Source organism: Leucoraja erinacea, chromosome 16, assembly GCF_028641065.1.
Source record: "Leucoraja erinacea ecotype New England chromosome 16, Leri_hhj_1, whole genome shotgun sequence".
Taxonomy (NCBI): domain Eukaryota; kingdom Metazoa; phylum Chordata; class Chondrichthyes; order Rajiformes; family Rajidae; genus Leucoraja; species Leucoraja erinaceus.
In genome coordinates, this window is record NC_073392.1 from 5,994,957 (window position 1) to 6,007,984 (window position 13,028).

The 13,028-nt window shown below is 44.9% G+C and overlaps 1 protein-coding gene across 1 annotated transcript in view; it reads left to right on the top strand.

The window, feature by feature from the left end:
* Positions 1 to 216: 216 nt before the first annotated feature.
* The window catches only part of LOC129704492 (ataxin-7), a 67,170-nt gene continuing 54,358 nt past the window's right edge, over positions 217 to 13,028 (top strand). Inside the window, exons 1-2 of the mRNA XM_055647603.1 lie at positions 217 to 666; positions 832 to 900. Of these exons, the coding sequence (XP_055503578.1) occupies positions 501 to 666; positions 832 to 900 (235 nt within the window). The 5' untranslated portion in view covers positions 217 to 500. The remainder of the gene's footprint in view (positions 667 to 831; positions 901 to 13,028) is intronic.

The following is a 13,028-nucleotide window of genomic DNA, read 5'->3' on the forward strand; positions in this document are numbered from 1 at the left end:
AAGTTTTTAATTTCAGATAAAGTGCAAGTGAAATGAATTTGCCAGCAGCGGTACAATATTTAAAAAAAATTGTGTGTGTCTATCTATCGTCACTTTATATTAGGAGATGCTTTTTTTCCGGCTCTTCTCTTCTTCAAAGCTGAGATGCTGCCTGCGTTCCTCCAGCACTTTGTGTCCTTTTTTTTTAACCCGTAGCCCTCAGCAGCTGCAGTTCCCTGGCGCTACTATGTATCTATCTGTTGCGAGTTTGTGTAAACACGATACATTGTTGCGGCTGGAGGAGATGCAGAGTTGCTGCGGGCGGGGGAGGAGTCGCTACAATGTTGCCCAGCTCGCTACAGTGTTGCCCCCAAAGAGTGGCTATAGTGTAGCCCAGCTCACTACAGTGCAGCCGCTCGGCTGAGCCGGGGAGCCGGAGCCTCCGCCTTAAAGGGACGGGACGGGAAGGGACGGGAAGGGAAACTACTCTCCTCTCCTCACTCGCACAATGTAGCGAAAAGATGGCGGAAACGGCCGAGGCTGACGTCAGCGCGGCCCGAAGAGCGGCCGGGCAGCAAGAAGGATCAGCAATGGCGACTGTGGAGCGGAGACTACCCAGTCCCGAGGCGCTGCTGGGACAGCCTTGGACCCACTGGATCGATGCCGCCAAACACCAAGGGGCCGACGGTGAGCCCAAAGCGCCGTTTAACCCGGAGAAAGACTTTTTGCTGCGTGTGCCGAGCGGGGCTGGGAATGTTAGTGCACCTACTTGGCGCAGGCAGCCAGGGCAAGTGTAGTAACTATGTGACTGACTGACTGACTGTCTGACTGATGTGTCCAATTGTTACACAGGCACCGAATTGGAAGAAACTTTTAAGGAGTGCGGGAAAAACCGGGAGGTCATGCGGTTGAGCAGGGAAGGTGAGCCTTGGCTTCAAACTTTGCTGTATTTGCCCCTGGATGGCTGGCTGGCTGTGTGTGTTGTATGGGGCTCTTCACTACACACTGGCGGGGTTGGCCACTCTTGCTTCTCAGGCACTGGCAGCCAGAGGAACAGGGGCCCCTGCTAGATGGATGCAATCATTCTACACTCATGCTCTCCCCACTCCTCCCTCCCTCCCCTCCCTTACCATATCTCCTGGATCAAGGTTGACCAACATCCAAGAAAGAAACCGTTCAGATTCCCCATTTCTTCTACCCTGATAATCATTTCCTAGTCTGGTTTTTTTTTTGGTGAAAAAGTTCCTTTCCTTGATCTACATGCTTGGGGTTCAATTGCTCTCACGTTTGTCAGGTAATGAGGGAGTGGTCCCAGATAGTATTTTTGGAGGAATTGCAACTTTAAATCAGCAATAATGAAATCAGTATAATTGGACATTCTACAGAAGCTGATCACAATTAATCTATGTCAAGAGATTAAGGTTAACTACTCTTGGTTTAATTTATGTCAAATGAGAATGAGTAATACACTTACTAACTTGTTCCCCCTGTTTATGGTTTAATGGCATTAGGGTGATAAAACCACTTTAAACTTCAGATGCACTAAAATGATCAGACTTAAGTTTATCATATGTGATTTGTACTGTGTTGAATGATTTTAAATTCTGCATATTATTTGGGTAACAATCCACTGATGATTGGCAACAGGGAATGGACACCAGGTTAAATCGGTGACTGTGATCTGGTCACTTTGTGATCTTTCTAAATACATACCCCAATTTAGGAATTTTCCTGTGTGTGTGTGTTCACAGATAAAGTACTGAGTTTGAATTTAGTTTCGGCCATTTTACCTTTTTACAGAGAATGAAATTGGACAAAGACTCTTGCAACTTCACTTATTTTGCTTCTGAAATCTTGAACGTTCTTCCATTTTAAATAGACAACACTTAATTAACCGCACCTCTTCAAACTTCAGTAGAAGTGTGTTGCTGACCTGTGGTTCTTGTCACTGCCCAGTCATATTTATACTTTAGTGTTTTTAATGTTTTGAGAGTTGAGTTTTAATCCGTCCAAGGTAATAATAGACTCCTATGCCATCTGTACATGCTTTCAGTAAAATTTAATTTGACACATTTAAAATTGGGAATTAAATCGAGGTATGAAATTCTCCATAATACTGCAATCATTTGGTTTTGGAAGGAATCATGGCGCCGTAAGAATTGGATGAGTGTAATAGGTTTGCTTTTGACAAAACACAGCGGCTCTTGGAGAAACAAGGCCGAGATGCTGGTTAATGCACAGAAGTGCTGGAGTAACTCAGCAGGTCAGGCAGCATCTCGATAAGATATGGATAGGCGATGCTTCGGCACTGAAGAAGGATTCCCGATCCAAAACATCGCCTATCCGAGTGGCTCCAGCAATACTGCCTGACCTGCTGAGTTTGATCTCCTGGTTGCCAAACACTTTAATTCCCCCACGGGCACAAAATGCTGGAGTAACTCAGCGGGTGATAGGCATCATCTCTGGAGAGAAGGAATGGGTGACGTTTCGGGTCGAGACCCTTCTTTAATCTGAAGAAGACTCCAGCATTTTGTGCCTATCTCCGATTTAAACCAGCATCTGCAGTTGCTTACTACACACATTAATTCCTTTTCCAATTCCCACACAGACCTTTCTGTCCTAGGCCTCCTCCATTGTCAGAGTGAGGCTTATCACAAATTGGAGGAACAGCATCTCATATTTTACTTCAGGTAGCCCCAGCATTCCCTCTCTCTCTCTGTCTGTCCCTCCCCAACACGTCGCGCCAGTCTCCCGCTCACCAAAAAACAGCTAACAATGACCTGTTCCCTTTATCATCACTTTTTTTGCATATCTTTCATTCATTTGTTTTACATATCGCGACATCACCGTCCATATCTCTCGTTTCCCTTTCCCCTGACTAGTCCGAAAAAGTGCCATCGACCCGAAACGTCACCCGTTCCTTCTCTCCAGAGATGCTGCCTGTCCAGCTGAGTTACTCCACCATTTAATGTTTATCCACTGAGATTAGTTTAGAGAAACAGTGTGGAAACGGGTCCTTCGGCCCACCGAGTCTACACCGACCAGCGATCCCCATGCACTAACACTATCCAACACACACTAGGGACAATTTACAACCTTACCAAACCAATTAATCTACAAACCTGTTTAAGAAGGAACTGCAGATGCTGGAAAATCGAAGGTAGACAAAAATGCTGGAGAAACTCAACGGGTGAGGCAGCATATACGGAGCGAAGGAAATAGGCAACGTTTCGGGACGAAACCCTTCTTCAGGTTTCAGCCCGAAATGTTGCCTATCTACAAGCCTGTATGTCTTTGGATACCTATACAAGATAGATGAGACATTTATTTGTCACATGTACCAAATGGTACAGTGAAATGTGTGGTCACCATACAGCCATACGAATAAAAAAGAGCACACAACACGATAGTCTTTAACATAGACATCCCCACACAGCAGAATCAAAGTTTCCCGCTGTGAGGGAAGGCACTAAAGTTCAATCATCCTCCTCCGTTGTCCTCTGTTGTTCACCCGTAGTTGGGGGGGCTACTCCAGCACTTAGTGTATCCTTTGTAAACCAGTATCTACCGTTCCATGTGTCCCCAAGTTTGCTTTTGAGCTTGGAGTGAAGTGGTTTCAGGAGTAACGGGTGTAGTTTTTATACACATCTTTAGTGGTTTATGATACCAGGTAAAAAATAGCATTACCTTCTTATCACCAGTCAATAATTTTGCCTGCAACAATATGAGATTCTACTGGCCAAATGTTTTCCCTAGGGTTAAGGATATTTGTGTTGGATGGATATCCTTGATAGGATCTGTATTTGATGGCCATACTTTATTGATTTCTGAGAAAGGTGCGGTGAGCTGATGACTGGACCACTGCGGCCTTTGTACCTTCATTCTATTTGCACGGCTGTTGGGTAAGAAGTTCCGTGATGTTAACAGGACTGTGATGAAGGAATGGGGCTAGACTTCCACATTGGGATGGGGTTCAAGGTGGGGGGGAAGGGCAGTGCTCCGTTTGCCCGCTGTCCTGTTGCTCTTCGGGTGGCTGAGGTTCTGGATGTATGATGACGACAACGACAAAATAACATCCTCATATCTGACGAAGGGTCCTGTCCCGAAGCATCACCTATCCATGCGTAAGAAAGAACTGCAGATGCTAGTTTAAATCTGAGGTAGACACAAAATGCTGGAGTAACTCAGCGGGACAGGCAGCATCTCTGGAGAGAAGGAATGGGTGACGTTTTGGATCGAGACCCTTCTACAGACGTCACCTATCCATGTTCTTCAGGGATGATGCCTGACCCGCTCAGTTGCTCCAGCACTTTGTCTCATTTTTGTAAACTTGGGCGGCATAGCAGCTCAGAGGTAGAGTTGCTGCCGTGCAGCGCCAGAGACCTGGCTTTGATCCTGACTACGGGTGCCTGCTGTAAGGAGTTTGTAAGTTTTCCCTGTGAGTTGCGTGGATATTCTCCGGGTGCTCCGGTTTCCTCCCACACCCCAAAGACGTACAGGTTTATAGGTTAGTTGGCTTTGGTAAAGATTGTAAATCATCCCTAGTGTGTGTAGGAGACTGATAGTGTACAGGGTGATCGCTGGTTGGCACGGACTCGGTGGGCCGAAGGGCCCTTTTCCACGGCGTATCTCCAAACTAACCAGTATCTTTACTTGCACAAAATTGCTGGAGAAACTCAGCAGGTGCAGCAGCATCTATGGAGCGAAGGAAATAGGCAACGTTTCGTGCCGAAACGTTGCCTATTTCCTTCGCTCCATAGATGCCGCTGCACCCGCTGAGTTTCTCCAGCAATTTTGTGTACCTTCGATTTTCCAGCATCTGCAGTTCCTTCTTGAACACAGTATCTTTACTTCCTTGCTCCTGCACCTAATTTCAACAAAAGGTTTGGGGTTTCCCTGCTCTGTCCTTTTTGTGGTTTTGACTTCCAGTAAATACTGGCGCAAGGTTTCCCACACTGGCTCCAATTGTCTAATCAAGGAGCATGAATACAAAATGTATTTGATGTTCGCTAGACTGTAAACAAACAACATCCAGGAATAGCTATAAACTGGTAATTGGGGAGAAGGGCGGGGGATGGGAGTTATAATGTGGGACCAAACCAAATAACGTGCCCTCCATAATGTTTTAAGAAAGAACTGCAGATGCTGGTAAATGCAATAGAATACAATTTTATTCTCATTTGAACCTCAAACGAAGTTCAAACAAAATTTGGTTTCTGCAGTCATACAACAAGAAAAAAACCAAGACACACAGCCAACACAGTTTACACAAACATCCATCACAGTGAATCTCCTTCTCACTGTGATGGAAGGCAAAGTCTTGTCTCTCCCCTGTGTTCCATTTCTTATCCCGATGTTAAAGCAGAATGCTGGTGAAACTCAGCGGGTGAGGCAGCATCTATGGAGAGAAGGAAATGGTGGCGCTTTGGGTCGAGACCCTTCTTTAGACCTGAAGAAGAAGGGTCTTGACCCGAAACGTCGCAAATTCCTTCTCTCCACAGATGCTGCCTCACCCGCTGAGTTTCACCAGCATTTTATGCCCTCCATAATGTTTGGAACAAAGACCCATCATTTATTTATTTGCCTCTGTACTCCACAATTTGAGATTTGTAATAGAAAAAAAAATCACATGTGGTTAAAGTGCGCATTGTCAGATTTTAATAAAGGCCATTTTTATACATTTTGGTTTCACCATTTAGAAATTACAGCTGTGTTTATACATAGTCCCCCCATTTCAGGGCACCATAAAGTTTGGGACACATCAATGTCATGTCAATGAAAGTAGTCATGTTTAGTATTTTGTTGCATATCCTTCGCATGCAATGACTGCTTGAAGTCTGCGATTCATGGACATCACCAGTTGCTGGGTGTCTTCTCTGGTGATGGTCAGGCCTGCATTGCAGCCATCTTTAGCTTATGCTTGTTTTGGGGGCTAGTCCCCTTCAGTTTTCTCTTCACCATATTAAAGGCACAATTTGGTTCAGATCGGGTGATTGACTTGGCCACTCAAGAATTGACCATGTTTTAGCTTTGAAAAACTCCTTTGTTGCTTTAGCAGTATGTTTGGGATCATTGTCTTGCTGTAGAATGAACAGCCAGCCAATGAATTTTGAGGCATTTGTTTGAACTTGAGCATGTGTCTCTACACTTCAGAATTCATTATGCTACTACCATCAGCAGTTGTATCATCAATGAAGATAAGTGAGCCAGTACCTTCATCAGCCATACATGCCCAGGCAATAACACCCCCACCACTGTGTTTCACAGATGAGGTGGTATGCTTTGGATCTTGGGCAGTTCCTTCTCTCCTCCATACTTTGCTCTTACCATCACTCTGAATAAGTTAATCTTCGTCTCATCTGTCCACAAGACCTTTTTTTCATAACTGGTTGCTCTTTTAAGTACTTCTTGGCAAACTGTAACCTGGCCATCCTATTTTTGCGGCTAACCAGTGGTTTGCATCTTGCAGCTTAGCCTCTGTATTTCTGTTCATGAAGTCTTCTGCGGACAGTGGTCATTGACAAATCCACACCTGAAGAGTGTTTCTGATCTGTCGGACAGGTGTTTGGGGATTTTTCTTTATTATAGAGAGAATTCTTCTGCCATCAGCTGTGGAGGTCTTCCTTGTCTTGCCAGTCCCTTTGCGATTAGTAAGCTCACCAGTGCTCTCTTTACTTCTTATTGATGTTCCAAACAGTTCCAAACATTTTGGTAACCCTTAGATTTGGCTGATGTCTCTGACAGTTATATTCTTGTTTCTCAGTCTCATAATGGCTTCTTTGACTTTCATTGGCATGACTTTGTTCCTCATGTTGATAAACAGCAATAAAAGTTTCCAAAGGTGATGGAAAGACTGGAGGAATGAATGAATAAGTTTATTGGCCAAGTATGTACACATACAAGGAATTTGCCTTGGTGCTCCACTCGCAAGCAACAACACCACACACAGTAACAATTAAGAATGACACAGAAAACATTAAACATTATAGTTTAAACATGTGAATGAAATAAAATAAGTCTAGATGAAATGGGGAGGACTATGTATAAACACAGCTTTAATTTCTACATGGTGATACCAAAATGTATAAAAATGGCCATTAATAAAATCTGACAATGTGCACTTTAACCACATGTGATATTACAAAACTCAAATTGTGGAGTACAGAGGCAAATAAATAAATGACGAGTCTTTGTCCCAAACATTATGGAGGGCATTGAAGTTTGGCTCTTTGAGTTGACTGGGTATGGAAGGATTCCATCCCGTGATCTTAACAGAGAAGGACACTGAGATTGTTGATGCGATGGCTGCTGACAAGGAAATGCAAAATGTTGCCAGGATCCAGCAGACGAGGTAACGTCCGTAAAGAAGCGATCAATGTTTTGGATCAATAGCTCTTCATCACAACTGGACATTCAAAAGTTTTAGTACTTCATAAAGGATTCCATCTCACCAGCGACCTGACCTGATCCCTTCACCCTGATGTGCTTTCCTGATCACCCCTTCAGTGTATTTACCTTCCTGATTCTTGGCCTGGGATTAGGCATGTTCATGACATGACGATTCTCTTGGACATCATAAGTTCTAGGAGCAGAATTAGGCCTTTCGGCCCATCAAGTCTACTCTGCCTTTCAATAATGGCTGTTCTATCTTTCCCTCTCAACCCCATTCTCCGGCCTTCTCCGCATAACCCCTGTCCCCAGTATCTGTCGATCTCCATGGACTTGGCCTCCACAGCCATCTGTGGCAACGAAATCGACAAATTACTATTAAAACACAAGGTCCTTTGTGCTATAACAGCAGGATGAGCGCCCAACCAAGATAAACAAGCCCAAAGCCAAAGAAGTATCTAAACTGTTTATACACACTTATGCTATAGGATGATAATTAACTCCATATGCTATAGTGAGCTATAAGATGGAATTCAACTTCTACAGATGTGCTACAGAAAGTATTTTCACGGGATATGTCTTGACCTTGTAATGGCAACTGCTCTGCTCTTGGCTGCCTGGGCCCACAGAGAGTGGTGAGCGTCGTCCAGTCCATCATGTGCTTGGCACTTCCTTGCCTCCAGCCCATCTTCACGCTGCCTTTCCCCCGGAAGGCTGGAATTGGCTTCAAGCATACCTGCCACCCTGGCTAATCCCTTTTCTCTCCCTCCTACCACCTTGGAGAAGATGCGGGAGCTCAAAGGCCAGAAGATCAGCTTGTTTTCCAATGTTATGAGACCAGTTACCTCTTTTATACCTCCTTTCCAGCAGCGCTCTCAGTACTGTCATGCACTCTGGCGTACATGACAAGAAACAAACCTGAATCTAAGGTTGCAATCGCATCGTCCGTCATCTTGAGATGGAGTTTTCCAAATGTCCAGTTGTGGTGAAGTAACATCGAGGAACCGCAGGTGCTGGTTTATACCAAAGATACTCTTTGCAGATGTTGGTGCGTTTGTTTGAGATGGTTGATGGGTCAGTTTTAATAATCTTCTAGAATCCCTCCGTGGCGCGGCGGCTGAGTTGCTGGCTCACAGCGGCTGAGACCCAGGTTTGATCCTGACTACGGGTGTTGTCTGTGGGGAGTTTGCATGTTCTCCCCATGACATTCGAGGTTCCCTCTTGGAGCTCCTGTTTCCTCCCAAAAGATGCGAGGTTTGCGGGTTAATTGGCCCTCCCTAACGTGCAGGGAATGGATGTGAAAGTGGGATAACTTTCTACGGATGCTGTCTGTGTGAAGTTTGCACGTTCTCCTCGTGACCACGTGGGTTTTCTCTGGGTGCTTCAGTTCCTTCCCACATCCAAAAGACGTGTGGGTTTGTAGGTTAATTGGCTTCAGTCAATTGCCCCCTAGTGTGTAGGGCATCGAACTAGTGCATAAATGATCAATAGTCAGCGTGGACTCATTGGAAAGTAGGACCTGCTTACATGCTGCATTTCTAACCTAAACTAAATGTCTTGGATTCAACTAGATTTTAAGTGTGCAATTATACCTCCTTTACTCAATAGTGAGGCAGAAAGCAGGAAAATAAAAAAATATTGTTATTGGCTTTGTAAATGTAGATGCTGTTATTGAACATGTTATAGCAGGGTGTTAGGAAGAAGTTGATGTAATTGGGGCAAAGTCCACATGGTTTTAGTAAAAAGGAAATTGTATTGAAACAATTTATTGGAGTTCTTTGGGGAGAAGTAACATGCTGTGGAAAAGATGAGCCGTTAGGGGCAGGAGGATTGTCGGGAAGAATTTAAGGTGTTGCAATAAAAGTTGTTGAACAAAATAACCGTGCAGTGTGGGAACAGACCCTTCAGCCCAACTTGCCCACACCGACCAACATGTCCCATCTGCACTAGTCCCATTTGCTTGCGTTTGGCCCATATGTCCTATCCATGTGCCTGTCTAATTGCTTCTTACACATTGCAATAGTCCCTGCCTCAACTACCTCCTCTGGCAGCTTGTTCCATGCACCCACCACCCTTTGTGTGAAAAAGCTATCCCTCAGATTCCTATAAAATCTTTCCCCCCTCACCTTAAACCTATGCCCTCTGGTTCTTGAAAATAAATAAACTTATGATGTAGGAGGTAACGTTGACGCAAATTAAAAAATATTTAGCCTAAAAATAAGCCAAGAAATGGCTCAAGTGAGATTTGTTTGTCAAATGTAGCAAGTCGTCCCTCAGGGATCAGTGTTAGGATCTCAAGTTGTTACCACATAGACGATAGGTGCAGGAGTAGGCTACTCGGCCCTTTGAGCCAGCACCTCCCTTCAATATGATCATGGCCGATCATCCCCATTCACTACCCTGTTTCTGCCTTCTCCCCATATCCCCTGACTCCACTATCTTTAAGAGCCCTATCTAGCTCTCTTGAAAGTAACCAGAGAACCGGCCTCCACCACCCTCTGAGGCAGAGAATTCCACAGAATCACAACTCTCTGTGAGAAAAAGTGTTTCCTCATCTCCGTTCTAAATGGCTTACCCCTTATTCTTAAACTGTGGCCCCTGGTTCTTGACTCCACCAACAAAGGGAACATGTCTCCTGCCTCCAGCGTGTCTAAACCCTTAATAATCTTATATGTTTCAATAAGATACCCTCTCATCCTTCTAAACTCTGGAGTATACAAGCCCAGCCGCTCCATTCTCCATTATATGATGACTTGGGTGAAGGCACCAAAGATATGGATGTAAAATTTGCAGAGTGCCCAAAGGTTGGTAGAAACGTGTGTTACAAAGTGGACATAATGCTACACATGATGGCATGTGTAGGGAGGAATTGCAGATGCAGGTTTAAACTAAAGATAGGCACAAAAAGCTGGAATAACTCAGCGGCACAGGCAGCATCTCTGGAGAGAAGGAATGGGTGACATTTTGAGTCGAGACCCTTCGTCAGACTGAAAGTCACGGGAAAGGGAAACGAGAGATACAAACGATGATGTAGAGAGAGAGAGAGAACAAATATGGCAGGTGGGTTCCTTAAAAAAATGGAAAAAGATGTGACAAATAGTGTATAATGTGGGGAAATGTCTAAATGTCTGTTTGTGTGGAAAATTAGAAATAAAATAAACATTCTCTGGACGGCACAGTGGTGTAACGGTAGAGTTGCTGCCTCACAGCGCCAGAGACCCAGGTTCAATCCTGACTACGGGCGCTGTCTGTACAGCGTTTGTACGTTCTCCCCGTGACCTGCGTGGGTTTTCTCTGAGACCTTCCGTTTCCTCCCACATTCCAAAGACGTACAGGTTTGTAGGTTACTTGGCTTGGTAGAAATGTAAAATTGTCCCTAGTGGGTGTAGGGCAGTGTTCATGAGCGGGGATCGCTGGTCGGTGTGGACTCGGTGGGCAGTAGGGCCAGTTACCGTGCAGTGTGTCTAGACATAACTAAATCTAAATAGAAGTTGCAGGGGAACTCGGTGTCCTCTGGTGCATGAATCGCAAAAGGTAGCAGCTACCGCACGTAATTAAGAAGGCTAACAATGTTATCATTTATTGCAAGGGGAACTTAATTCAAAAGTAGGCAGGTTTAAATAGGATGTTGGTGAGAATATTTCTGGAGCACTCTGAACAGTATTGATCTCCCTGCTTAAGGAAGGGTGTTTGGTGTGGAAGGCGTTTAGAGAAGGCTCGCGAAGGAAGGCACAAGGGAACGTGCAAACTCCACACAGCCAGCTCCTGAGCTCGGCGTTGAACCAGGGTGTCTGGTGCTGTGAGGCAGCAGCTCTACCAACTGCGCCACTGGGCTGCCCTTGACTTTGCTCTTGTGGGAATTGAATCCGAACTACACTGCCTAAGTTTCAGTTTCATTATCAATAAAATGACAGTGAAAGTTGCATTCACTTTCAGAATAGGAAAGGATTGCTTATTTTTGCACAGTTCACTAAAAGCCCTGTCCCACTGTACGAGATCATTCAAGAGTTCTCCCGAGTTTTCCCTGATTTGAACTCGGAGATTTACGGAATGGCCACTCGTAGGTACTCGGGGCTCTCGTGGACATTTTTCAACATGTTGAAAAATCTTCCCGAGCTTACCGCGTTTCCCGAGTACCTGCCGTTAGCGTTACGAGCCGCTAAGAGACGTCCCCGAGATCCGACGAACCCGCTACGTACATTCTACGTGCTTACCATGAGTTGATTTTTTTTTTTTTTAACTCGGAAGAGCTCTTGAATGAACTCGTACAGTGGGACAGGGCCATAATGACATATGTGTGCATGGAATACATGCACGTCATCAGTGAATGACAGTGAACTGCGCAAAATACCAAACACACACCCATCTGTATACATGGAACCTTTATTAGCGTGCAGATAAATGGGAAACACCATGTTTGGATGTGTTCATTCGTGCAAGATATTGAATAACGAATAATCTAATTTATTGAATGCTAACTGAATCCTAGAGGTTTACCCGTTGGCCAATATTTAGCATCAGGGCAGTTAGAGTTTCCGTGTGTGAAGAGCTGACAATCCCAACGCCCCTCTCCAGTTATTGGGATGTGGGTTTGTAGGTCGGGTTACCTCAGATGCACGTGCATGTTATTTTTAAACCCTATGGTGCAGCTGGTGGAGATGCTGCCTCTCAACATGAGACCCAGGTTCAATCTTGACCATGAATACTGTCTGTGTGTGTGGAGTTTGCACGTTCTCCCCGTGACCGCGTGGGTTTCCTCCGGGCGCTCCGGCTTCCGACACACCCCAAAGACGTGCGGGTTTGTAGGCGAGTTGGCCCTCTGTAAATTCCCTCTCGTGAGTGAATGTGGACATGGAATAACAGAGAGCGAGTGGGAACAGGTGATTGATGGCCAGCATGGGCTGATGGGCCGGTATCTACGCTGTATCTTTCAAAACATTTTTACACGTAATTCAAGTTGCCACTTTTCCTGCTAGATCTCACTGGTCTGCTGATTTATTTTGCACCGTCAATCACTGTGGTTAATTTTCACAACATCTGCTAACTTTAATAGTGCCTCCTACCTTCTAAATAATTGAATCGTGTAACTCGTTTAAGTTCCGTGGAACCCTATTGGGTACACTTTCCAACCCACAACTTCATCTCCAACCAGTGAGCGTGTGTAGGGGGGAACTGCAGATGTTGGTGAAAACTGAAGACTGGCACAAAAAACTGGAGTAACTCCGTGGGTCAGCTTTGGTAGAGTGGATGTGGAGAAGATGTTTCCACTAGTGGGAGAGTCTAGGACTAGAGGTCGTAGCCTCAGAATTAACGGATGTTCTTTTAGGAAGGAGATGAGGAATTTCTTTAGTCAGAGGGTGGTGAATCTGCAGAATTCTGTGCCAGAGAAGGCTGTGGAGGCAAAGTCAGTGGATATATTTAAGGCAGAGATTGATAGATTCTTGGTTAGTATGGGTGTCGGGGGTTATGGGGAGAAGGCAGAAGAATAGGGTTAGGAAGGAGAGATAGATCAGTCATGATTGAATGGCGAATAGACTTGATGTGTCAAATGGCCTAATTCTACCCCTATCACTAATGATTATGATCTCTGGAGGAAAGAAATAGGTAATGCTTCGGGTCGAAACTCAGTCTGAAGAAGGGTCTTGACCTGAAATGTCACC